The sequence below is a fragment of the Xiphophorus hellerii genome, chromosome 4 (genome assembly GCF_003331165.1).
Source record: "Xiphophorus hellerii strain 12219 chromosome 4, Xiphophorus_hellerii-4.1, whole genome shotgun sequence".
NCBI lineage: Eukaryota > Metazoa > Chordata > Actinopteri > Cyprinodontiformes > Poeciliidae > Xiphophorus > Xiphophorus hellerii.
In genome coordinates, this window is record NC_045675.1 from 24691391 (window position 1) to 24717853 (window position 26463).

Sequence of the window (26463 nt, forward strand, 5' to 3'; positions counted from 1 at the left end):
CCACTATCTAAGGAAGATAATTGTGGCGCTGCACAAGTCTGGTTCATCCTTGGAAAAAGATGTCCAGATTCTTGGAGATGCCGCATTCAGCTGTTCAAACACATGTAGACACGATGGGAAGGTCCAACCATCATCATCAGAAAGGGAACGGGTTCGGTGGCCAGATGGATGTGTTAAGTTGAAAAATGAGCAATGAAAAGCTACTCAGCAAGGAAGGAATCCATTGCTACAAAAAAGCATGAAGAAGCAATATTTCAGTTTACAGGCCTTCGTTATTTGGGGGCATGTTCATGCCATTGCTGTTTGGCCATTGCTACATCTGCAGGAAAAAGGGGGACGCTTGTAAGCCTTGAAACAGCATCCCAGCTGTGAAGTATGGGGTGGCATCATCATGTTTTGGGGCTGCTTTGCTCCAGGAGGAACTGGTACACCTCATAAAATAGATGGCATCATGAGGAAAGATCATTATGTGCAAATGTTGAAGCAACATGCTGAGACATCAGCCAGGAAGTTAAAGCTCAGGCGCAAATGTGTCTTCTAAAATAAGACAATAGCTCTCAACATACAGTCAAAGATTTTTGGTATGGCCATCAGGCAGGACAGATCTCGATGCTCTAGACAATTTGTGAGCAGATCTGAAAAGTCGTGTGTGAACGAGGCGGCCTACAAACCTGACTGAGTCACATCAGTTCTGTGAGGAGGAATGGGCCACAACTCCAGTTAAACAGAAGCGTGTGGAAGGAAACCCAGAATGTTTGACCCAAGTCTTACAGTTCAAAGATAATGCTACAATATACTGTAGATATGCATGTAACCATATGATGAAGAGACATTAAGAAATAAATCTCACAACATATTCCTTCTTCCATTATTCTGGTATTTAGCTAATAGAAATAGTTCTGGTAATTCTGCCAAGAAAAACTTTACCCCAAACAGCATTGAAGCAGGTAACACAGGTAAATGTCCCTGTGTTACGCATAACATGCTGTTTATTGAAGGATAGCTTCCATATTCTGAATTTCCCTTTAACCAATTAGGGAAAATAAATTATTAAGTTAATGTGGTTATTATCTACAGCACAAAGTAAACAAGATATGTCCATGTTCAACAAGTAAAATAAAAAAATGCGCCTCAAAAAGCATTGATTTGTGAAATACTTTGTAAAAACATATCTAAATTTAGCTCATCTTAATATGGGATATCCCTCTAATCCTGTAGATTTGGAAAATACAAACAGGAAGCGTCCAGCCATTTACCTTTCGGAAGTAAATGCACTTCAAAAAATACATTTATGACCAATAAAATAGTGGCAATAAATAAAACAGTAACAAAATGTCAAATAGATATTTGTTTTTTGGGGGGGAAAAAACAAACAAAAAAGTAAAAAACATGCATCAATTAATGTGTTTCTGAAAATGTAAAATAAAAAAAATTAACATAAAAACACAAGCATGAACTTTACTGGAAATAAAATGACTGGAGACAATGGGTAAGTTATCGCAATTTAGCTGAAACGTCATTTAGACCTTAAAAGGTGAATACTATTGGAAATAACTGAAGACACAATACAGTAAAATACTTTGTATATACTTTCGATTAATTTTAACAACAAAAAAATAAAGTGTTGCAAGACGACATTTAAATTAACTGTTTCAAAGTAAAACAGTAAGTTCGTATCTTTTTGTATGAAGTTTTGACTGGTAAGTTGTCAGAGCTTTTTCTCCACCTAGTGGTCATTTTGTAAAACTACACTCTGAGTATGTCAACCTCATGCTTAAACTGAGACTAAATTTCTGTTAAAACAGCGGCGAAAACCAATAAAAATATAAAACTTTTATGCAACACAGTAGTTATTTTCCAAGGAAGAATGAGTGTATATATCTTTTAATAGCTGTGCAAATCTGGTGGTGGATATGGCAACTGTGATTACAGGAAGTGGTAGTATTACTTTTGGAAGGTATTGTATGTGTGCAAATCAACTGACTTGCAATTTTAACAATAAATAAATGAATAAAAATCGGAGTTTTCAGTAAAGAGTACACTTCAATCCCACCCAGCATCTTTGGAACCAGGTGAAGACGTCATGAGTCGAAACGCTGGAGAAAGACCTAACTGAAGCTCCGGAGTATTTGTGTTGAAGCTGCAGGCAAAAAAAATGAGGCATCAGTCCAAATAATTTACCTAAACAATATTTTAATGATGTTAATCATCAGTCCATATAGGTTAAGAGTGTTAACATGATTATGAGAAACAGCCTCCAACAGTGTCACACGTGAAGTACAGTCAGAGGGAGACAATTTTAAATATCCATAGAAAGACAACACACTCAAAATAGAATTACTTCATTGAACCGTATTTTTTTGTTTGTTTTGTTTTTCTTTTTTTCCTTCTGTTTTTGTTCACATTAGTTACAAGACTTTAACCGGTACTGTATTTACATAGTGCAAAAGAAGAAAGAAACACACACACACACACACATTAGCTTTCAATTAGCACATCAAAACACTTTGATGGAAGTCATTACACACACTCACACACACACTCGGCGTACCTTTAATTAAACCAGAAATACTTTCATTATTTCAAAGCATGAAGTATACAGATAACCCCCCGGCACAGGGCCTCACACATTGCATTTACATCTCTTAATAGTCTAATTATTGATCAAATACCATTATCAAATTGGATTCCAAGTCTTCACATGTTCAAAGTATTAAATGGCTTTAGAAAAAGGATGATTGCGTTTTTTTTTGTTTTTTTTTTATACAAATCTGAATTTTGGGTTTTCTTTTTATGCCTGTATTTACAGAAATAGGTTCATAAATTTGTGTTAGACTGGAAACTTCTTATCTTTACTGGTGCTTGAAGTTGGGTGAATAAAAAAGAAAAAACTGCTTATTAAATCTGGAATTGCTCCATTGTGATTCATTTCAGTGAAACAGAAATGGATATTAGGGGAACTATCAATGCGTTTCGGTTACCAGTAAACTGGTAATTTCCCAAATTTTCTAGACGGTAAAGTGGGCGTTTATTTACCCAAACACTTGTAAAATACTTTTTTTTTTTAAAATGGAAAAATTAATCTCAAGTGTTCATAATAGAAGAGTTGTGTGGATGACAACCTCTTTCCCGTTGGGGGAAAATAAACACTTAAGAAAACAAATAAGGATCACTTTTCTTTCTCTTTATGAAGCACAGGTCAGGGATTTTACATTTCCAATTCATTGGAAAACCTCTAATACTTTCACACAAGGCAAGATCAATATGACAAATCATTAAATGCTTTAGTAGAACCACCAAGACAAGGTTATATTCACAAATCCTATTTTGCGTCTTAGAAGTAAAGTTATTCAAATAATCTAGGTACTCATTGTTTAGACGTTAAAAACACTCTGTGGAGACTGATGGATGGGAAGGAGGAGCCATTTTGGTTCCAACACAAAAGCCCCCGATCCTTTAGAAGCAGATGACAAAATTGATTAGGTAGTAAATGCAAATCTCTCTATCCCTTGGTAAGCAAAAAAAAAAGAAGAAAAAGAATGAACAGGAGAAAAAAACAAACAAAAGAAACAACGTATTTAATATACAGATAAAGCCAATAAAACAGCAAAGTGAATCGAACGCATGAGTCTGTAAAGCACACACACGCAGACGAAATATATGTAGAGCTGTAAACCTCGTCAGAGCTCTGGATGAAGAAATATTCCCCAAACTCCACGTCGCTCCCAACACTTGCTCCCAGAAAAAGTCTCTATAAAGAGTTCAGCTTCAGAGGTGAAGGGAAAAAAAACAAGTATCAAGTTTCCCCCCCCTCTGGATTCAAGTGTTGCAGGTTCTGGGTTGAATAAGGGAGGGCACCCTTGTTGTAGTGTGAGGAGTAGTTTGGTCTGTGAGCTGGTCAGATCTTCTGCGACGTGTGTGAATGTTGGTCGACGGGTTGATTCCTGAGATAATGCCTGGTGTCAGAGGTCACACACGGAGGAGACGGAGGGATGAAGGACAGACGGGATGAACACTGGAGTGGCTTCAGACTGAGGCTTTCTTAGCTTCCACCTGTTCTTTTTCCTCCACCTTCGGCTCCGTGACGTCTGCCGAGTCCAGGTCGTCTTCGTCGCCGCTCTGCCCCCTCTCCTCTTCGTCCTCCTCCTCGTCCTCTTCCTCCTCCTCTGTACTTTCTTGGCTTTTCCCAAGGTTCAGGTTTTCCAGGGTCTTTGACACCCACGAATCGATGCGACTGCTCAGGGTGGGCACTTCGACAGAAATAGGTTCCGGAGTGTAGTCTTCCTCCTCCTCGTCTTCCTCTTCGGCCTCCTCCAACATCCCAGGGACCAGGGTGGAAGTGGTGGAGGTGATCGAGGAGGTCAGCGGCCCCCTGCAGCTCCCGTCCAACGATCCCGTCTCCGTGCTCTGAGAGGCCAGCTCCAGCCGGTCGTCGGCCCGGACCTCGTCTCTCTCGGCGGGACCCTGCGTCGGGGGGCCCGTCCTGGGCTGGGGGGCAGTGGAGCCTGGAACGACGCTGCTGCTGCTGGTGGTGTTGGTGGTGATGGTGCTGGTGGCTGCTGACGTCTCACTGTTATTACTCTGGGAGGCTGCGGAAGCCGCGGGGCGACACGGCTCCGTCTCTACAGGCTCCGGCGCATCTGATGATTCCATCATGCTCCTCCAGTTCGTCTCTGAAAGAAAAAAAGAAAAGAATTTTGTTCCATTTTTTGTTTTAAATTATTTATGTAGTTTTTAAACAGGAAAAGATTAAAACAAAAATAAATCAGGCCTGGCTCAGCGCAATTGTGGTTTTACAGCAAGTTCCTGTTCTCCAGATACCCAACATCACACTATTATACACTACACACACACACACACACACGACAGGTTACAGAATAGAAGAAAAGCAGCGTTTACGCAATGGACACCTAACGGTGATTACAAAAGAAGGTGTGTAGATGGACTTTATACATTGTGGAATGTTATTCCATGCTTCAGTATAAGCAGAAAAATTGTCTATGGCTGTCACAACATATTTAGAATCAGACATTAAACCGCATAAACCTATTAGAAAAACTGCAAATGTGCTAAACGTCAATGTTACACTCAAGTTTTTAGGATATTTCCCCATTTCTGGCAATAAGAGATGGGACTCCAATTATAATCGCTACAATAACCTCACTGTGTCAGCAGGTGACAAAAGCACACCAACCAATTCAAAGCAAGATGATTGAGAATATGTTCTCCATTTTTGTATCCTCTGTCCGGACCAAAAATAAATGTATTCTTCCTGTCACCTTGTGAAGGAACACATTTCTTTCCTCTATTGGATTAGTTTTGGCTCTTCTGTGTGGATTTGGAAATTCAGAAGAATCTTCATCATTTCAGCATTATTAGTCTGACAGGCTGCTTGCCTGTTCCAGAAAGTTACATTTAAGTCCTTGATTTTTAAGACTTCTATGAATGAAATGTAAGACCAACATGACACATTACCAGATCCATTTGAACATTTTAATTAAAAAAAACATTTTATTGTCATCAATTCTTCATGGGAATGACCGAAAATAAAACTTGAATAAATTAAATTTAAAACCTCGGACGAAAATCTAGTTGTTTTTAAGACCTTTTATGTTCTTAAAATCAGATTTTTCAAATTTTAGCCTGTTTTTTTAAAGACATTTAAAGACCCCACGGCAACCCCGCTCTGACAGAGACTGGGACTTTCTGCAAAACTCTAAATTGTGAACAGACATCTAGCTAAAGAGAAGTCTGCTCTCATTCTTGTCTCTCTAGACAAGAGAAAAAGTTAGCATAAAATTCAAACATAACCCAAAAGCCAGACATGAAACATGAGCTCACCATACTCCTTTTCATTGACCTCTGAGATGGGCTCAGAGAAAATGGAGCAGAAAGAGATGGCGGAGGCAGCTGAGTGGTTGCGTGAGTGGCCCATGTGATGTGGGACCTTCTTGTCATTTTTCAGAGCCTCCTCGGCCTGCTCCTGCTCCAGGGCAGACACCATGTCCTTGTAGGCCTTCCTCGCCTCTTCTGTCAGTGACACCAGACGATTGAAGAGACCCTGAGAGAAAGAAAAAAAGTATGACAAATAAAAAAAAATCATCACAAATAATCTTGTTTCCAGGATTCCTGAAGATTTTTTTTTTTTTTAGTCCAGAATAATATTTCAAGAGAAACTTTGAGAAATGAAGGATTTTAGAGTGATAGCGATGCTCTACCTCGGCCCCAGAGTAGTTAAAAATTCCCACAACGCTAACAGGCACCAGCTTGTTGACGCAGCGTCCAAGTGCTTTCCTGCCCAAGGCAAACACAAACGGGATCTCTTGCTCTCTTGCCATGGCAATCACATTATACAACGCTTCATCCAAACCACCTGCAACACATAAAACAGTTGGAACCTCAAATCGCCTCAATAACAGGGTGCAACAACACAGTAATTTGGCTTAGGAGCATTCGGTATCTATTACACTGCTGGGTTTTAAATCCCTTTGCATGCGACTAATTATTCACACACCTGGTATTAAAATTATTTCATGACTTTTCTAGTCATGATTTTTGGACTAAGAGGGAATTTCTCTCCATAAATATCCACATCATTGCAGCTTAGTTAACATGCAGTCACATTAAAAGGATTTTCTTCTGTTAAAACGGATGAAAATGATCCTCAAATTACTGACTGGATTTATCCCTTTTGCTTGAGCGTCCTACACATCCCGACTCTCACCTTTAGCTTGGATCTTCTCGCAGTTGGGAGAAATGATGACACACTTGATCTTGTGCAGCTTCATGTGCTTGGTGACCTCTCTGAGGCCCATGACCAGCCGACGTTTAGATTTGGCTTTGGTGGGGTCTTTCTGGTAGACCCGCTCCTGGAAGCGAACCAGCTCCTGCAGCAGCAGAGTCACGCTCTCATCGATCTCCTTACTCAGGACTTGGTTACAGTACCTACAATGAGGGGGGAGGGGTGAAAGGTTATAGGTCGTCGTTACGTTAGTGGGAACTACTGATGCCTCAAATAGCACCATAAAGGACGAAGCTGCCTAAGATAATCTCAGTATTTTAGGCCAACATATAATTCAAGAGTCGATCTTTGAACTTTTTAACAAAACAAATATGTTCCTCCAAACTGGTGCCTGGCTGCAGACCCCAGCGGTGCATGAGATCACATTGCATAAGTCAGCTAGGTTTAGCGCTATCTGATCAAGTGTCAAATCTACCGTGGCGGATAAAAGCTCCTGCGTCAAATGAGCAGAGTCATAAAAGGTTTCACTCTAAAGTTAGACAAATTTTCTGTCTGGTTTCCTGTTCAATGAATATCTGTTTATGAAAACATTTTGTGGCATGCTAATCTAACTCTGCACCTGCGTGTGCTAATGAGCCGACTCAGCCAACCAAGTCCACTTTACTTCATGCTGCTTCAATCACACTTTACTGTGACAATAATGTCGATATCTAAATGAATGCGTTTTAAATAAGACGCACTTGTAAATGGAGAACAAGTTATCTGGAAGTCGCATGAAAACGTTAGTTTCCACTAAGACATTTTGAACAAAAGGGTGTAAGAGTTTTTCTTTGGCGATGCAATCACGACTGAAAAGAAGTTTAATGCCATTTTCGTCAATATTCTGAAAACCTATGTAAAATGAAATCAAGAAATCGGAGCTTTATAGTACATATTTATGTTTTGCTACAGGTATCTTCATACACTTTAAATGGCTAATATATGCTAACATTTCATATTGATTTAACATTAACTTTTGTTCATTTTTTTCATAACAAAAGATAATTTTGTTAAACTTTTGTTTGTTAATTACCAAGAGTTTAATTTTTATTTTTTACAATTAACAGAAGTTATTTGTGAAAAAGGTACTAGTTGTCATAGTGACTCTAATAAAGTGCAAAGAGAAACAATAATTTTAGACTTAAGCAAATTAGCTGCTAAAATAGCTTAAGAAACATCCTTCTGCTTTCACGTCAGGCTTTCAAGCCAAACTGTGGTCGACTTTTGCAGCTGGTAAAGAAAGCTCACACAGCTGCTCAAAACAACCTACACAGATAACTGCGTATCTTTGCTGCAATTCATTTTCAGAATGAATTGCCATTTTGAGAAAGAGGAAATGCCTTCAGCCTTATGGTAAAGCACAACAGATAAAATTTTTTTTAAAAAATCAGAAATATTCATCAAAAGGTCAACATGGTGTGATGTGAGGATTCAGCGTCCTGGCATCTGGATCTCAGAGGAGGAGCTTTGGCCACAGAGGCCTTTTGGAGACTTTAAAAGAAAAAGACACAGACAGCTAGAAAGCGGTGGGTTGGGACAAAGGGCCTTTAAGTGAGAGCATGGAGGAACAAAGCTGTGTTTGAGACGTCAGGCATCCAGTTTTACTAAGTGCTAGACATTTGTGCCACACTCTACAATTCTTTATTGTCCTTTCCCACCCATTGCTTCTCACAGCCAAGGTGCTTTTGGAGTGGGACATACATTTGCTGAACCAACAAATTCTGCCCGCCGAGTTATGAATATATCCAGACATCCAAATACCAGAGATTGCTAATAACATTTCCACGTGGGGTCGGAGCGGGCACTCACTCTCTGAAACGTCGGCTGTGGATCTTGGTGATGGCGTTCGAAGCCATCGGGCTGCCGATTCCGGAGCTGGCAGGAGAACCCTGTGACACCGGAGTGATGCTGTACGGGGAGTTCTGGCTGGCCGGGGACAGGGAGCCGTCGCTGGGGACGCTCAAGCCGTTTTCTGTCACACAAACCACCAGCAGAAAACGTTTTATTAAAAACATTTCAACTTAAAAAACTCATGCTAACAGCCCTAGAAAAGAATTAAACATTCCTGAAACCTCTATCGAACTTTCAAACCAATATTAGAGAATTAGATGAGCCTATGGCAATAGTTGTATGTAGTTTTATAATTGCTTAAAATGTGTAACATGCGAGATATTTTAAAGAACCACTTGCAAATAACGATTATTTTAGTAATAGATTAAACTATCAATTATTCTGATGATTAATCAGATTTAAAGAAAGGCACATTCGAGAATTAATTTTTTTATCTAACCACTTGAGCCTTTTTAGACAATCTTAGAAATACATTAAAATATGCAAATGTAGTAAATTCTTCCTAAATAAGAAAAAATATTTTATAATACATCAATCCTTTAGTAAATTTGAACCAGGTGAAGCTAAAACTGCCACTCAATTAATTTTGGCTAAAACCTATTTACAGACAAAGGTTTGTTTTTATTTTTATCTTAAATGCTAAATTATATATTTTTTGTACAGTCTTAGCTTTATTGCTACTCTGACCATGTTGGTTTTTTTCCAGTCTGTATCCTCTAATGATTAATCGACTGCTAAATTAGTTGATATTTCAACAATCGCTGATCACAATTAATCTTTGCAGCCCTAATTCACAATATATTAATCAATTTTTTGGGATTTCTCCAAATTATTCTTTCTATGATCCAGTATCAATGCAGTAAAGTCTGCAGCATTTAGTCGAAGAGCAAGTTCCCACAGAAGGAGAATAATCTGTGTGTTGATGAGCTCACCTTCCTGGGACGCCGGCTCACGTGACAAATCATCGGTAAACTGGAGGCACTCGTCTCCGTGCTCGTCAGGGCCTGCAGAGTCTTGCTCTGCACATGACTTTCCTTTCTTCCCCTCACGCTCTTTTAAGATAATCTAGAAAACGCAAAGGAGGGAAAGGAGAAGACTGTCAACGTACTGTATAATTCCACAAGAAACAAAAACAAAGAAAAACAAGTTTTGATTTCTCTAAGCAGCTGCAGATTGTTAAGTTTAATTTGCTAACTTTTTTAAGGGCAGTAGGGCGTTTCACTTTGGGAATTTCTCTCTCCTTCCCCCTCTTTACTCGCGGTGCAGTGGAATCCAGAGCGTTGTGTGGGGCCGAGAGGGCTTGCTGGTGACCCCTCAACATGGACGGCACACTGGTGGAGCCTGAGCTGTGGAATGGAGTGGTCGTTCCAACTGGGAAGAGCAAGAGACAGGAAACATGCCACCAGTTATTCTAAAATAAGGGCATCATGTGGAAAAATCCAAGATTAAGCCGCTGACTTTCTGTCATGTTTTTATTGAAGTATTTCCTCTGCAAACACAACAAATACCTGTAAAGGATAGTGGCTTTGTATTTGTGAGTTGTCTGGCCTTCATAGCCTGCTGTTGTTTTTCCAAAGCAGCCAACATGTCTCCCAAGTCGAGCTCAACTGAGGTTTTACTCTTCTTCCCCGCTGCTTTGGTGAATGCTTCCTGCAAGAGCACATGCTAAACCAATTAGAGGCCGCAGAGGAACAAAAATATTATTGCACATGCGGCGCTGTGGATCAGAATGTTTTGTCCATACCTGTAATTTCTTCTGCTCCATGCTGATTTCAGAATACTCCTGGGCGGTGGCCAGGGCAGCTGCCAGAGCCTTCTTCCTCTGACTCTTCGCCCTCTTGGGAACGGAGGTAGTGATGGGAATGGGTGTCTGCACAATGTTGATTGGAGAGTTTTCTGGTAGGTCATCCAGCTGCAATGCGCAACCATGATGATCTTAGTCAGAAACACTTTTTTTTTTTGCTACTGAGCAAAGACGTTGGGCACACCAAGTCCAGAGCTCTAACTCCGAAGACGACTCAAAAGCAGAAGGCTTTCTCCAACATGATAAAAAGACTCATCTGAGGCAGTTTTGGTCGATGAGATATTTGACTGTAAACCTACAGATATGTAGAAAGACATTTCTCTCACCAGATTTTTAGGCAGTTTAGGTTGTGTGTGCGTCTGAGCCAGAGCAGGCTCAGGTTTAGTGCTGCGTTGGACAGATCCTCCAGCTGCAAGATCTGGAAACTCATCCTCATCCTAGAAAACACGCGGAGGTCGTATTAGTTTAGTTATTTTTGAAACACGGAGGCTGAAATGTCTTTGTCTTGCTAAAATTCACACAGAAACAGACCAATGCTTCATCTAACCTCAAAGTAAAGCGGCTCTGGAGTGAGATCCCCACCAGTGGCCACTGCTGACTGGACTATTTGCTCTGATTGGTTGGATGTTAAATGTCCGGAGTAACCATTATGGAAATCCTGGTGGGAAAAAAGTAATTCAAGTAAATAAAAGGTTTACCCATCACTACTTGTGGATCTACTCTGGTAAGAAGGGCATGATAGGAAAGGAGCCGATATAAAACTACAGTCATAACCTTCGTTGTTTAATTTAGATGCAGTGTAAAAACTTTACTTGTGGCAAATTTCTCTGTTCAGGAATCTTCCTCTGATCGGCTCGGTGGAACTGGCCATTTCGGTCCCTCCAGTACTTCGGAGTGGCCTGAGATGCTACATTTACCCAGGTACCTGCTGGCAAATAAAAGAAAATGTTAAGGTATAAGAAAAAATACCAATTAGCAGTGATGTATTATTCCTACATTATAAAAAAAAATCTGAGGGACTAAACGTACCTGTCACCACACCAGTTTCCACTCCCTAGGAAAACAAAGACATAAAAGAATTTAATATGATGGTTAAAATAATTTCAGGTGTAATTAAAAAATGTTTATAAGATGATCTGTGGGAATAAAAATATTAAGCTACATGATCTCATGGTTATCAATAGCTATTTTCTAGAATATTTTGTTAAACATCTGCATTTTTAAAGCAAATTTTAAAGCAAGATCTGCCAACGCGGACGTTCGTGTTGTCTTCCTTTGGAGATGACGATACAATGCGTCCTAATCACACACACTCACCTAAAACTCCCTCTCCTATTTGCTTAATTTAATATTTCAATAATCCAGGAGAGTTGTAGATGTTCTCACATGTGTGCCTCAGAACATAAACAGTTTTAAGATTTTTATATTTTGAAGGACGCTTTAAGCACACTGTGTGAAACTTTATTAATGTTAAAAGCTAACAGACAATTTGAGTTATAGGTACATTTAAACTGGTATGATTGCAGTCACATAAAACACAGCAACACACCAGGATGCACTGGGCCAGGTTAAAGGACAGAGGTAAAAAAAAAACAAAAAAAACAAACTAATCAGTTCTGTATAAACGTCTAGATTTTTTTTGATCTTCGGCTAAGCACAGAAAACTCAGCATACCATCGGCGTAGCGGTGTTCTCTGGAGTTCGCTGTGTCACTCCAGTGGCCTGGTTGTGTTTGGGACTACAGTAGCCGCTGTCGCTGTCGATATCTGCCTCGCTGGCACCCTGCTCGTTGTAGCCTTCTGCCGGGTGCGAAGCCCGTCTTCTCTTTGTTCGGTTTTTCCACATCTGTGGACTAACCTGCTCAGAGGCACAACGCCCCGTCACTTCACCTGGGAAGTCTGAGGGGGGGGCGAAAAAAAAAAAGACAAGCATGTATTTCTCATTAAGAGACAGACCCTGAAGACCTGGTCCAACTAAACAAACACTAAGAATGACTAACATTTACAGGGTTTGTGCACTTTTTCCCGCAGAGTAAAATTCAAGCACTTTTCAAGCATTTTCAAGGTAGCTTTCAAACTTTTACACCACAACAGAGAGGTTCAATTCAGTAATATAAGATATAATTTATTACTTTTATTAATAAAATCTTGTGATAGTATTCTATAATGTATGGACGTAGTAAACAAAAGTCTCTCACACACCCTAACTGCTGTAACAATGCCATGATAAATTTAGGCTTTTAATCAAATGTTCGATTGCACTTATCAAGCCCTTTCAAGGACTTTACACAGAAATCAAGCACTTTCCAAACCTTGAAAACACCCAATTGAATTTCAAGAACTTTCAACGATTTCTAGCACCCGTACAAACGCTGCATTCAGAAAACCCCAGCTAAGATAAGCTATTCACATAAGGTCACTCTCCCAGCAGAGACTTGATTGGTGACATCATGCGCTGCACGCATGTTCCCATCTCACACTGGAATCTGAGCGTTCCAGTTCTTCTCGAGGTTAAGCCGAAGCATCGTCAACATCAACAATAACAGTAAGAGCAGTACCAGACACCGCTCTTACTGTTATTGTGTCCTTGGCAGCTGACAGGAAAAGCGCTTTGTCATGATGTGAAAAGCAGCAATCTTTTAATAACCCTGGAATGTGGTCATCGCACGCTTCAATCAGCAAGAGGACTGAAGACTAATCCTGGGCTCACATGAGATTCTCATGAACAGCATGATAACCGTCAGGAAAAATACAACACAGGTAAATCAAGCTTTTATAAGCTGGTTATAAAGTACGGTTATCTGCTCATGTAGTCAGCTTACAGTTAGCTGCTTAACAAATAAGTTAAGATGGCCAACTTTAGCTTTGCATAAACTTTAATAAACAGTTATGGGCAGTGCTCCTTTAGATACCACCCAGTGACTGCCTGTGTTTCCAAACAGCTGAATTTGTCATTTTTCTCACCAAGGGAAATGTGTAATCCCTCCTTCTGCCAGCTGACAGGTAGTGCACAGCAACAGTCTGCATTCTGGACTGAAATGGACTTTGTATGTACTGGACGACATAATTCGAGGTAGGATTTAGTAAGCATTTGCTTTTCCCTACTCCCTTTTGAACCAGATATGAATATTTTGTATGTTTTATTTTTGTGTTTTCGCCTCATTTTATTTCTCTCTGATATTTTACATGTTTGAAATAAATATAGAGAAGTTGAGGTGGCGTGAGATCACGGCGCTGGACTTAATGTGTCCAACCAACATCTCTGCTGCATTAGTGATATTCAAACTAGTATTTACAGCAAAGCCTCCAAAACATAAAAACAGTTTAATTCTAAAATAAGTGTAATTATTGTCGTATTGTTCTTACCAGTCTGTTGAGCTGCGTCCACCAACATAACAGTCTTGGTCCGACCGTCAGGCGTTAATGTGCACACCTCCTTTTGCACGGCAACGTGTCTAGTTGGGGGCCGACGACCTCTTGGAGCCTGGCAAACACCTAAATGTGGCTGCTGGAGGAAGTGAAAAATAGATGTTAACCGTCCGTTAAAGCTACAACAAAATGGCCTCAATGCAGCAACAGAATGAGTGGAAAAACCTTGTTGAAGCTCCACACCTTAGTAAGAACATTCGATCGGGGAATGCCCCTCCCTCTCTGGCCGGCCATCCCATACGTAGGCCCCAGCGGCAGAGGCCTTTCACCGACATCCGCTGACACAGGACTGACCACCCCGGCTTGCACTGGACCGGCGTACGTCCCAGGGAAGGGCTGGTAGAAGCCCATCACAGGAGGGCACGGTGCAGGCATGATCTGGTAGTAAGCGTAGTCATTGGAGACGGGAGGCTGTGGGGAAGACAAGATGGGGTAGGCCAGGTATGGACCTCCAGGGCTGGGGTTAGGCTGCGGCCAGCGAAGCTCCCCTCCATTGTACATAGGATGCTGCCTGTAAAGAAGCAGATGGTGAATGTCCTGTTTTGTGATTTCACTAAAGACGCAAAATTGAATTAACTCAAGTCCAGGCTGAACAAGGCCCAGATTCCTTTAGCCAAAGCGGTTAATATGCATGATGTTTTTATGTGTGGTTTGATCCAAGCATGCACACAGTACAGGCAAATGCTGATAAAGATCAACGTGACATTTCCACAGCCTCAGTCTACTATAGTGGGCATTTCCTTGCATTCAAATAGTGGGAAAGGAAACAAAGAAACGGATGCGTGCAGGATACAGACGATCAGTGTGGACAAAGGAAGCGTCGGTGGAAACATTAGTTTATTTTGGTTCAAAATAAACACCAAAACTGGTGAGGCGTCCAGTTCTAATTAAGGCATTTTGGAGAACAGAGGAATCCGGTGGTTCTGACTAAGTAAGATGTTTAAAAAAATAAGATAATTCTGTTGTGAAACATAACATGCTGGAAACAATGTTCTGCTTTTATAGCAGCAAACCTCATTCTGAGAAAACATTAAATCCAATTGTCTTAGGTCAGCCATTTTAGGGCTTATAGAGTTTGGACATTAAATAATAAAAATGAACTACATGTTCTGGTGCTTTTTCACCCCCACAGTGAAAGCAGCATGGTACCTGTTGGGTTGGTTTTCCTGGACGAATGGGTAGCAGGTGATGAGGTAGCTGGGTATGGGTGCAGCCTCCACCCCTCCGCTGCCTCCCCCTCCTCCGCCGCCGCCGCCCGCCTCGCCAGAGAGACTCATGCTGACCAGTGATCCTTCAAAACCTTTCCTCAGTGGGATAAATGGTTCCACTTCAGGTGAAAGCTTCACATCCTGCACAGACGCAAACGAGCAACCATTACTGCCCCGAGACGAGCGAGGTCGAGTAATCACCAGCTGCCAAGATGCATCTGAGAAACAAACAGCTGTAAACAGCGGAGATCCACTGGTCAAATTGCTGTCGGGATATCGACGAACGGCTTGAAGAGGAGGGCTCTTTTTCGTGGCAGCACCCAACTCTAGAGAGGTTATGGCCTCCCGTCACATTTGCCAGTCATGGGCTAAAGTAATAAACCTCGACAACAAAAGTGAACACCTAATTTACAGTGCTGGGCAAAAGTCTGAAGGCAGCCCTCAAATATTTACACTTGGAGCCTCATTTAGGAATAATTCTTTCAAAACTGGGTCAAGCATTAGATTCCCAAGCTTTCTGGCAGAATTTCAAAGTTCTCAGTCCTTGATTTTTTTATTATTTTAGTAACATACATATTTTGTATTTTTTTTAATAAATATACAAATAATCATTATGTCTGCCAGTCAGTCTAAACTGAAAGACCACCAATCCAGACATTACTAACCTTGGTGGCAAAAGAAATAAAAATGTGTTAAAAATTATTTGATCTTATTTGATAATGGATCAAATAATCATAATATTAATTTATTATTTTATATCTGTCAACCCTGATCAGTGGTGAGGAAATGATCAATTCAGTTTATAAAAAACTTAAAAACAAATTAAAAATATTATGAACAAAAGTAAAGGAAGTCTGAACACCTGAAGAGAGCTGAAAGACCACACAGAACTAGGCTCCTTAAACATTTCAATTAAATAAAATTAAGAAATAAACACTTTGCTCTGTAATTAATATGTGTTTTAAGTCTGTCATTAAAATTTTTTTAGAGACAAGAAAATTGTTTTTCCAAAGTCAGCTTACATAATGCCGCACGTCAGAGATAATCAGTCAACGCACCTTTAGGTTTATAACTTTAGTGTGTCGAGCTGATCAAATCTGGAGGTATATTTACTCTTAGCGATGCCGTCACTTTACAACCCTACTTGTCATTAACCATAAAAAAGTCACATGATACAAGGGTCACAATTTCTTTTTTCCATGACATAATGCTCGTTTTTTTTCCCCATGACGCATCACTGACAAAAGTTCAAACCAAAACTAAAAAACTAAAACAAATGCCTAAAAATAACACTGAAGGGAGGAAATTCTGGCTTTAGTCAGAGCAAATATATTCTTAGAAAACTCTTAGCCAACCTAGATTAATCACATCTACTTTTATCACCAAAAAAAGATATTATTTTATTAGGGGCGAATGAAATACTCTCTAATCTCTAAAATATGACATTGCGAGTGATAAATGCCAACTCTGTAATCATTTTCTTTCTTCTCAGAATCATAAGACCCTGTTTTAGACTGACGTGCTAACTCCAACGTGACATCACCTTTGCTGTAAAAAGTTAATGACCGGTCACAAAAATACTTTGAATGCGCTTCTTAATTATAGTTGTTACTTAGAAAACGGGATCAGCTAATGACAACATTGGCAGGTCGAAGCTTTATAAGAACAAACGCTGGGAAAATGGGCCACAGATTTCTGATTGATCCATCGCTACATTACACTAAGGGTAATTGTAAACATGCATTCAACATGCTCCTAAAACTGAATTACCTCATTAAGAGAAGTTGGTTTGCTTTATATCTGCAATTATTTTTAAACTCTTGCAAAATAAAAAAAAACATCTAATTACACCAACTAATCATTACCTTCGCCAGCGAGGCGAAAAGACCATCAATCCAGATTTTAGTAACCATAGTAGGAAAATGAGCTGCTATTTTTTTCCTTTATCTTTTTAATTAATTTTTATTATTTTTTCCTTTTATCCTTGGAACGTTTTCTCTCTGAGCACTTTAGTTAATGACAAGCCTTTAATTAACAGACATTACAAAGTATTCACTTGATCCGAAACCAACCAAAGCAATGGTTTTGACATCTGGAAGCATCATTTGTTATCTCCTAACACCCTTTGCTCCACGTCGTGGTGGCACTTGTTGTCAAACTGCAATTTGCCATTTTGCAAAGAAAGAAGAGGTGACAGGGTTCAGCGTACAAAGATGTCCCCTCTCTCTGAAGCCGTGGTTGTTGTGGTGGATGAATGGAGTGTCAGTGCAGCCACTGGATGCTGCACAGACAACTATTGTCTCCCACTGCTGGTGTTTGTGGGTGGTTTCTTCACTTTCCCTTAGGTGACTCTGAGACCTCAACCCATCCAGTGAAGATAGAAGTCTACCAGATCACTCAAGAGGCCCAAATTATGTTTAAAAATGGAGATTTCTTTCTTAAACTTCTCAAACCCAACATAGCGGTAATAGTCTTCAAATCTAAAGTGATGTGGCCACAGAGTTTAACAGTGCAGTAGCTCTGGAGTTGTGCGATCTTATGCTGTTGCTGATAGTGTGCCGTTACAGGATTAAGTGTGAGAGGATAAGGCAGGCACTGCATCACGGGATTAGCTAATTATCCAAACGAACGCTGCATGGACTTCTCATGTTAATTCTGAAAAAAACAAAAACAAAATAACACCACCACAGGGGGTAGACAAACATGACCAAAGAGAGATATGTGGAGAAAAACCAGAGGATTCATCTTTCCGTTCCAACCATGGGTGGATCAGTGGGTATGTGTTAGTTAGAGGGAGGGTCGCTGAGAAAAGCTGCGATTGTTAAAAAGGACAATGAGGTCAGACCCAGATGTGCATCCGTTTGGGATGACAGAACCAAGCTAAAACGACCGGGCTTCTCTGAGCTCACTGTTTGTCCAAACATTCTGAAACCATGGGAGAGTATCTGATTCTATACTGGAATTGAGCTATGTGGTTGCCACACAGCATACTACAACTTTGTAGACATTTTTTTTTTTTTTTTTTACAAAAAGAGCTGACATCTACCATGGCATTGTTACAGCAGTTAGGTTTTTAGGGCAGGATTAAATATAAAATAAAGTAGATTACTTCCTTAAGTGCTTAAATCGCCTAGTGCCACAGTATCTATGAGTCCTGTTAGGTTCTTGTAATCCAGGCTGCTTTCTAAGATCATTGTGCCGCAAGTTATTAGGATTTGGAGATTAAAACTCTACATGTCATTACTGTTATGGGTCTTGTTTTTACAAATCTAAGAATCCTTAATCCTAATGTCTGCAGACAACGTCAGAGGTACTAATGTGTTTACTGCTTAATTCACTCAAGTCAGCCATTTATATAAGACGTGAAAGTTCATTTAGCACGACTCGTTTGACCAGCTGTGAGTCATGCAGGACTACTATGTAATGCTTTTAGTGGCAGGCTGAATTGAAGCTTTGGCTTTTAAAAAGGGAGGAAAAATCCGATCGCAACCAAAGTGAACTTTCTGCATAGCTGAGAGCTGCAAAGGAATGACAGACATGCAGAAGAACCAGACATTCCTCTCCTGATGGTCCACGCACTGAAACGTCTCCGCCTCTCATGACAACAACACTCATGCAAACACTCCTTTCTGACTGAAACCTTCCAGATCTGATTTGTCTACATCCAAAAACTGATACAAAAGTGAAGATATATATATATATATATATATATATATATATATATATATATAAAACGAGGTTACACCAAGAGGCAGCCGCGTCTTATGACAGCTGAGAGATATTAAGTTAGCTTCTGCTAGCCAACAACGCTAGCCTGCAACCACGGCGGAATAAAACGCAAAGGAATGCGGTTATAATTATCACTGGTGGTTTGGTGACATAAACCAAACACAGTCCGTGGCTAAATAATAATACGGCGTTGCGGGTTCGTAAGATACATTAATGCCGTTTTTTTAGGTTAGCTTACTTAGCTGTCGCCTGTCTCCAAAACACCTAAACCTCTATCTCTGGGCTAGTATCGAATAAGATTCAAGAGGGCATTTGAACGCAACAAAAAGTGACGACGCAGTTGTTATTAACAACAACAGTGGTTGTTTTTTTTTTGTTGTTTTTTTTGAGGGGGGCAACTGCAAAAAAGTCAAAATTTCGGCCTCGATAACCTAAACTAACGTTGCCCCGTTTCTTTCCACGGGCTAAAGCGTTAGCCATCAAAAACAGAGCAACAATAAACCGTACCTTAATGTCACCAGCGTCCATGTCAGTCACCGACTCCGCCACAGACCGTCATTGATCACTATGCGGACACTGTCAGGACGGAGCCCATTTTAGTTTCTTCATTGTAAATAATATCAACCACTAAAGCCTAAGAGCAACTCGCTGTTCACACGGGCTCCACCGTTAACTGTTGCTGCTGCGTCAGCTGCGAGCGTGAAGCGCCGTCTGGCTACAAAGGGAAAACTGCTGTCGATGAGGAAATGGGAGGGGCTCAGCATCATTTCCCAGCCGGCGAGTCAAAACAGAGAGCCGGAGTTTACGCTTCAATTCAAGATGTATTTGACATGCAGGATTTTAACCTACTAATACACATTGCAACCCGCTTACATTCAACGACAACACTCACACTTTAAGGCAGATATAAACATAACACGGTTGTTTGGATGCCGTGAACTATCTAACATTCTTCAAACTTAATACATTTAGCTTCGTCGTGTCCTATGCAGTACATTTGTCAACGTGTTAATGACGTGTTTATCCACATTCGCACAGACTGGTGTTGCATAACGTTACAAGCACCTTTCTGCGCCAGTAGACGGATACCACCTAACAGATAAATTCCCCCCCTCGCTGTTTGTCACCGCTCCCACCCAAATCATTCGGCGGCTGACTGTGAAGGAATGGACCCAGTTATCTGAAACGGAAGCTGTCAAACTTCGGATCTATATAATCAGAATTATATAAATAATTCAGACCTCGCACCATTTACAGACATTAAGATGTTTCAATTTGTATTGTATTTTCATAAGTACTAAATCACCCATGAAATTTTTAGGTGCTTTCTAAGGTTTTAAGTCTACTTAATACGTAATTTAGCTATGTAGTAAAAGACCGCATAAAAAAAAACACAAATTAGTTTTGTGATGCAAGGAAAAACACAACATGAAGTTAGATATTTAAAATTCTAATTTCAACTACACCTTATTAAGATAAAAATGCTTCAAAAGTGAATATCTCATTCGCAATTCCACATTTATCTTAGGACACATTTTAAACCTTACTGCTACCCGAAAGCAGCTCAGACCTTTTATAGTGCCGAGGGAAATCAAGTTTATTAACAGGCAACAGTATACATTAAAATGTTGTGTACAGACTTTCATACACATTTTAACTTTTTATACAACCAAGATATTTGTCTGCTGCACCTGAAAGACACGGCCAATCAACATTAAAAAAAAAACCCAAAACAACAAAACAAAAAAAAAAAACAGGAGTCTGTGATTTCCTCTCATCAGAACAGAAAGAAACATGTTCCTGGGGTTCATGGAGTCCTCGTGAAACTGATGCATTCTCAAAACCCGAGCTGTGTATCTCGTCTGAGCAGATTTACTCGTAGAAGCACATAAGCATACATTATGGATGTATTCAAACATGCCATTTTCCTTTGTCTCTTTATTCGATATGCCATCATGTGAGCTTGCTAACAATGGCTTGGTTCAAGGAGTTCAGCTGATTTGTCCATTTGTCTAACGCTGTGTAGCGAGCGCCTCCTCTTTTCTGGTAGTCCAGTTCTAGAAGCTGGTTGACCTGGTCGATTCGTCCATGGATCGTGCTGTGGAAAACCAAAGAAAGGGCATTTATTGCGGACACAATTCAAATCTGTGAAATATTTATAATTTAAAGATGAATGTTTAGTTCATTTACAGGCAGGGAGATCAGGTAAACTTATCACAAATACAACAAATGACAAGAAATTAGTTGGCATAAACAAAAGGAAAGTTACATCAAACAGGTGGTTTCACTTCCTACTGTCTCAGTTATTGTTCATTTTTACAAGTGAAACATTACAGCTTGAATATGACGCTGTATGATGATGATGAAAAGGTGTATATGGTCTGTAACACTGCTTGCATAATTAGCACAGATCAATATAACATGCACACGAATGGCAGAAAAGAAAAGAACCTTGTACATAGCATCACACTGACTTCACTGGTTTGCGTTCCCATAATGCATCCTGCTGCAGTGTGTTTCCAGCTAAACTAGTGTGACAAATCTGCAATTTATTTATTTTTCTTCTGAAAGTATTACATTTCAGTCTTTTCTTCCGGTAACTAATGTAATATTTTCTTACCTTAATTCACTGAGCTTCCACTGTACTTGTCTCAAACCCTTTTTGAAAAGGAATGTTTAAAACCTACAAGCAATTAAGCCTTAATTACCGATGAAACAATTCGCATTGCTTAACTCTTACAGGTCAAGGGATTCAAACTATGAGGAAACATTGATATTTACAGGAAAGCAGGTGTTTGTTTTTTTTCTTCTTTTGTTCTTGTTCTCAGCACACAAAGGCCAAACTTACTTATCCAAGATGCACTGCACCAGCAAACTCTCCACGTCGCACACGTCAATGTTTAACTCCTGAAACAACACAGAGCAGACATGTTCTCAAACTGGTTAAAGATGTATGAGTGAACACAGAAAAGCAACACATAAGAGGTTCTACATTGTAGACACTCTATAATGACAGCGACAGGGTAAACAAAACATCAAATATATCATCATAGGAAGACTGCAATTCTGAATTCCTGTATGTAATTTGTAAAAATACACATTTGAGTAAGTAGATCAATCTGAATTCACAAATATTGATTTGGTCAGGTAGCAATAAGTTTGAGCGTCTGACAAAAAATCTGTCAAGTCCTAAAAGTTATGGTGCCAGGAAATAGGCACATATTTTCAGACTCACCTTAGAAATGAAGGGGATGTGTATTCTTGTGTATGGTTTGATGAGTTTGATAAGGACTTGAGTTCTAATGTTACGCAGGAGCTCTGAAATGTCACATAACATCACACATTTTAACGACTGTTCAGGCAAACTTGACTGTGGTCACGTCCTCGACTCACCCTCTATGTGCTCTCTAATGAACGGGTCGTCCATTATGTTACTGTGATTTGTCTTCAAGATTTTCTCAAACTCGGTGATGTCATTGTTCTGGTAGGCGCTGAAAAAGGAAAACAGTCTCAGTTGTTTAAATAATTCCCATGTTTCTGGGATCTCTGGGACCTCAGTTCCCCTCCCCAGCCACCCCGAAGGTCATCAAACATATTGAAAATTATATAAATATTTCTTCTAAACTCTATTCTTGTAATAGCTTTGGGTTTCCATTCTTAGTTTCTTATTTATCTTACTAAATCTTAGATATGTTCTCGGAAAATGAGACTTTACTGACAGTATCTGGTATCTGTGTAAACACTGGAACAAAAGCTTGCAAAAAAGAAAGCAGGAAATGTGTAAAAGCTTCACATTTCTACAAATTCTATCAACTGAGTTGATAAAGAACTGTTCGGTCATTTGCAGTGAATGGTTTTATAAACATTACTGTTCTTGCTAAGGCTAAGCTATAGATGATTTCCACAGAGACAAGAAAAGCTGCTCAAACTGGTTGTACGGTGCTTACAGAAATATTCACATCCCTTACATGTTTTCATGTTTTATCTGATATACCGACATAAAGCAGCAAACACCAAAAGCAGAAGGAAAAGGTGCATGGTTTTATTTTATTAAAGTCTAAAAAAACTGCTGTGCTTTCAACAAATAAGCAATTTCCCCTTGGGTATCAATAAAGTCTATTCTATTCTATTCTATTCATCCCATTAGACTCACATAGGACAACTTTTTATATCATAATTTTTATAGTATCATAATAAAAGGGACTGAGTGCATATATACATCACACTTCATTTGCATATTGATTCTTTGGGAAAATTTGTAAATCTGGTATATTTTTTTTTATATTTCACATTCATCTGTTGCTTTGCATTGAGTCTGTCTTAAAAAGTTCCAATAAATTTGTTAGCTGTAATGTGAGAAACCCAACAATGTGTAAATACTTTTGCAAGGCGATACAAAAGTGGCACGGTGAGCATCTGTCCAAAAGACAAAACCTTTGCATGTGAAACATTGATTCATATTAACTTCTCTTCTGATCATTACAAACATATTTCCTCACCGAACTTGCTTCACTCTTAAAATTTCTTAGAGCAACATGTACAACCAAAGAAGTAAAACTCTTTTACTTCTTCGTGTGAAGAAGTGTGAGTTCGACAGACTCTAAGATCCACATCTACTGTCTGTAATTCTTAAAGCTTGTCTAAATCTCAGTAATTATTCCAAATTTATCCGTAAATATTAACATTTCAGCCCTCTTATTATGGTTATGCGTTCATAGATGGACACTCACCTTACTAAGTTTGTCATAGCTAGGATCTCTGGGTCGTTTTTGTATGGTTTGGCCTTAGGGGGAGAAAAAGAAGTTAAAATTTGCAAAAAGTAAACGTTAAAGTATACTTTATTACCCTGATTAGAATTGTTTCTGCTGGGTTTTAAAACAAATGTGAACTGTATGATCTGGTAGTGCAATCATTCCAGCTCCCACTGGCATTATTTAACTGAAGTTCAACATGCTGTACAAATAAATAAACATAATCTCCACACCTCTTGAGAATCGAAAGGGTTTATCCCCGACTTCATCAGCATGTTGGCCAAGACCAGGTACTTCAGGCACGTCGTCCTTCGTGGGCTTCCGGACTCGTCGTAGTTTTTGAAGGCCTCGAAAAAATCCGTGTGCGCTTTCTCGAACTCGCCCTCTCTTAGATGCATCTTCCCTCCACACTCTGGCAGGGACCAATCGAAGACGAATTATTCCACAAACAGCTTTAGGATCGCAAAGTGTTACGGCGCACGCAGCTCAAATTATTGATCTATTTTTTTTTAAAAAAAGAGAGCAAACCTCTAATAACTCCCATTATGAGAGGGTGAGGGATAGCAGACTTAATGTGAAGCGACTGCTCATAGAGCGCTTTCAGTTTCTTGTTGTTTTTCTGTGCAGTGTACATTTGGATTTCCAAAGCGTAGATCTCCAGCAGCTGTGTGCCTTTTTTCAAGTCATCCTCTCCGTCATCTGTCTGGATTTAAATACAAATACGAACAAATAAAGGAACATCTACTTAATCAGTCAATGTATGAGTCAGACCTGCGTTAAACTAGCCTCTGACCTTAAGAGAAATATTATTTCATGCACAATATTATTTAGATTTATTACCTGACATGACTGGTGAAGTTGCCTAAGTATCTTCTGAAGTTTTCCATACTCTTCTCTCTCCAAGTACAGCTTTCCCAACTAAAGAAATGAAACAAAAAGGAATTGTAAAGGACATTTTACTAGTAATTGGCTGTGTATGACTGAGGATTGATGCTTGTGTACCTTTGTGTTGGTTTTAAACCACAATCTGTCATTTTTTGCATCCTTCAAAGCCTCCAGTGTGGTTTCATAGAACTCCTGCAGCAAGTCCATCTGTGTTCGGAAGGGCAACAATTTAAGATGCACAGCAATTCAAACAGCAAAAACGAGATAGAGTAGGAAAGTGATAAACGTGTATCTGTATATTTTTGTAAAGATTGGCTGCATACAAAATTATTGAGATCTTTGCAAAAGTCAATATGCAAATGTTTTCTCTTTTTAATTTTAGGGAAGGATTAGTTAAATAATAAGTTGGCACGTATCTATCTGCTACTGTAGAAACATACCTGTTTAGAGGTAGAAATGTAGTCCAGAATGGAGTTGATAGACTTTTCTGAGTAGTTCCTGGTAACAGCACTTCGGATGTATGTAAGGAGCTGCTTGTACCTGTTCATCATTTCTGGAAAATTGGTCTATGGTGTTGAGAAAAAAAAAACAAACCCAAAAAAAGACCATGACAACAACCCTGATTTAATGGAAAGGAGTAAAATAATTAAATTAAGCATGCGGTACATGACTTACCAACTTAAAGTTGATTTTTATCATCTGCTTAAGAGCTTTGAAACCCCATTCCCCCTTTTCTCCCTCTAGTTCCAATACCTGTACAGAACAAACATGAAGAAGTCTATGCATATTTTGCTCTAACGACACACGTAAATAACAAATTGCTTTTATGGAGCTCAACTGCACCTTTTGGAAACTGCTAAGTGCTGCTTTGGGATCGTCCTCCTTCAAGGCTTTGGAGTTGTAGTACTGGTTCTCCAAGTCCACATTTGGCTCTGAATTGCTGTCCTCTGAATATTCCTGAGTTTTTAAGAATCAGTATTGATCAGGGTATCAAACTGTTCCCTTCGTGAAGCAGAGGTAAGCATGGTAGGTTCATTGGCTAACGTGCAGTTAGCTAACAACATGACTTCGTAACTTCCCCTAAAATAAATTATCGTAACGCGACGTGTTTTCTCAAGCACCTCTGTCAGTGACAGCGTTAATGCTTCATGATATTTCTCTTATGTCAGCCTTTACTAACAATAACACTAGCGGGGAAGCTAACGTTATTTATATAGTGACAGCTTCACGTTAGCTAAGAGCTAAAGCTAACTAGCCCCGTGCTGTCGGGACTTTGGTAATAGCTCTCAGCGGATAAACGATGTAAATTTAAAAGTCAAACAGGTGATAATAATCTTAATTACCAGGTCGTAATCTTCTTCATCATCGCACATGAAATCATCTTCCATATCAGACATTTTGATGGGGTTTCTTGTCCTTTTTCAGGGACAGTCAGCAGCCGGGGCCTGTGGTATGTTTTGCAGAGAAGTGGTGAGGAGGTGCGGTAAGAAGCAGAGACACACTTTCGGGCATAGATGGCGCTATTGCACCGCCTCAGGTGTCCTCAGATGTTTTTATGTTTTTTTTTCTAACAGCATGTCTTCTCCAGAAACTCATGACCAAACATAACCAAATCAAATCTAACCAATTCGTAAATACATATTTTTGTGTGTCATAGTAATTCATTTAAAAACATACTTAAGAATTAAAAAAAAAAAAGTATCCGTATTTGTTTCTCTATGTCCGTTATGTATTGAATAAACAGTTAATTTATAACTTGGTAATGAAAGTTCTGATTCATTATATGTTAAAATGATGTGATAATTTCAAAATTTATTGAACTTTTCACTATTGATTGTACTTCAATCCATCATTACATAATATATAATCATATAAACATTCATCACTACATTTTAAATAAATACTGGCATTTGATTGGTTAACCTGCACAGCAGTTCGACTGCAGACCAATCAGCTTCTCCATAGCATTGTTGATTACACCGGGTGACATTGATCACTATAAGCGACCAAATACATAAATTCACCA

The 26463-nt window shown here is 39.4% G+C and overlaps 2 protein-coding genes across 4 annotated transcripts; both read right to left on the reverse strand.

Annotated features, from left to right (window-relative positions):
* Nucleotides 1–2173: 2173 nt before the first annotated feature.
* Nucleotides 2174–19525, reverse strand: secisbp2l (SECIS binding protein 2-like). Of its 3 annotated transcripts, none has more exons than XM_032560385.1 (18): nt 19309–19525; nt 15014–15213; nt 14048–14375; nt 13802–13940; nt 12111–12334; nt 11466–11490; nt 11249–11364; nt 10984–11094; nt 10763–10873; nt 10377–10544; nt 10141–10282; nt 9828–10003; nt 9565–9697; nt 8591–8753; nt 6725–6945; nt 6219–6373; nt 5842–6061; nt 2174–4673 (listed from the first exon to the last, which is right to left on the reverse strand). In XM_032560385.1, exons 1-18 carry the CDS (start codon nt 19327–19329, stop codon nt 4027–4029), a joined length of 3300 nt encoding a protein of 1099 aa, XP_032416276.1. In that variant the 5' UTR covers nt 19330–19525; the 3' UTR covers nt 2174–4026. The 3 variants fall into 3 exon arrangements, with proteins under 3 accessions (XP_032416276.1, XP_032416277.1, XP_032416275.1); XM_032560386.1 differs by having other exon boundaries at nt 11249–11361; nt 13802–13943; XM_032560384.1 differs by having other exon boundaries at nt 13802–13943.
* Nucleotides 19526–20372: 847 nt separating this feature from the next.
* On the reverse strand, nt 20373–25939 carry cops2 (COP9 signalosome subunit 2). Its single transcript, XM_032561276.1, has 13 exons — nt 25781–25939; nt 25281–25394; nt 25113–25190; nt 24878–25003; nt 24555–24644; nt 24393–24470; nt 24081–24255; nt 23786–23964; nt 23532–23584; nt 22195–22292; nt 22037–22119; nt 21650–21708; nt 20373–20899 (listed from the first exon to the last, which is right to left on the reverse strand). Exons 1-13 carry the CDS (start codon nt 25832–25834, stop codon nt 20755–20757), a joined length of 1332 nt encoding a protein of 443 aa, XP_032417167.1. The 5' UTR covers nt 25835–25939; the 3' UTR covers nt 20373–20754.
* Nucleotides 25940–26463: the final 524 nt, after the last annotated feature.

Excerpts from the sequence above, each read along its gene's own strand:
- secisbp2l (XM_032560384.1), bottom strand. The coding sequence starts at position 19,329 with ATGGACGCTGGTGACATTAAG. Across the intron at positions 10,545-10,762 it reads CTAAACTGCCTAAAAATCTG|CTGGATGACCTACCAGAAAA; the intron begins GTGAGAGAAATG and ends TGCGCATTGCAG. Across the intron at positions 6,946-8,590 it reads CACAGCCGACGTTTCAGAGA|GTACTGTAACCAAGTCCTGA; the intron begins GTGAGTGCCCGC and ends CCCTCATTGTAG.
- cops2 (XM_032561276.1), bottom strand. The coding sequence starts at position 25,834 with ATGTCTGATATGGAAGATGATTTCATGTGCGATGATGAAGAAGATTAC. Across the intron at positions 25,191-25,280 it reads CACTTAGCAGTTTCCAAAAG|GTATTGGAACTAGAGGGAGA; the intron begins GTGCAGTTGAGC and ends TGTTCTGTACAG. Across the intron at positions 24,645-24,877 it reads ACATTTCTACCTCTAAACAG|ATGGACTTGCTGCAGGAGTT; the intron begins GTATGTTTCTAC and ends TTCCGAACACAG.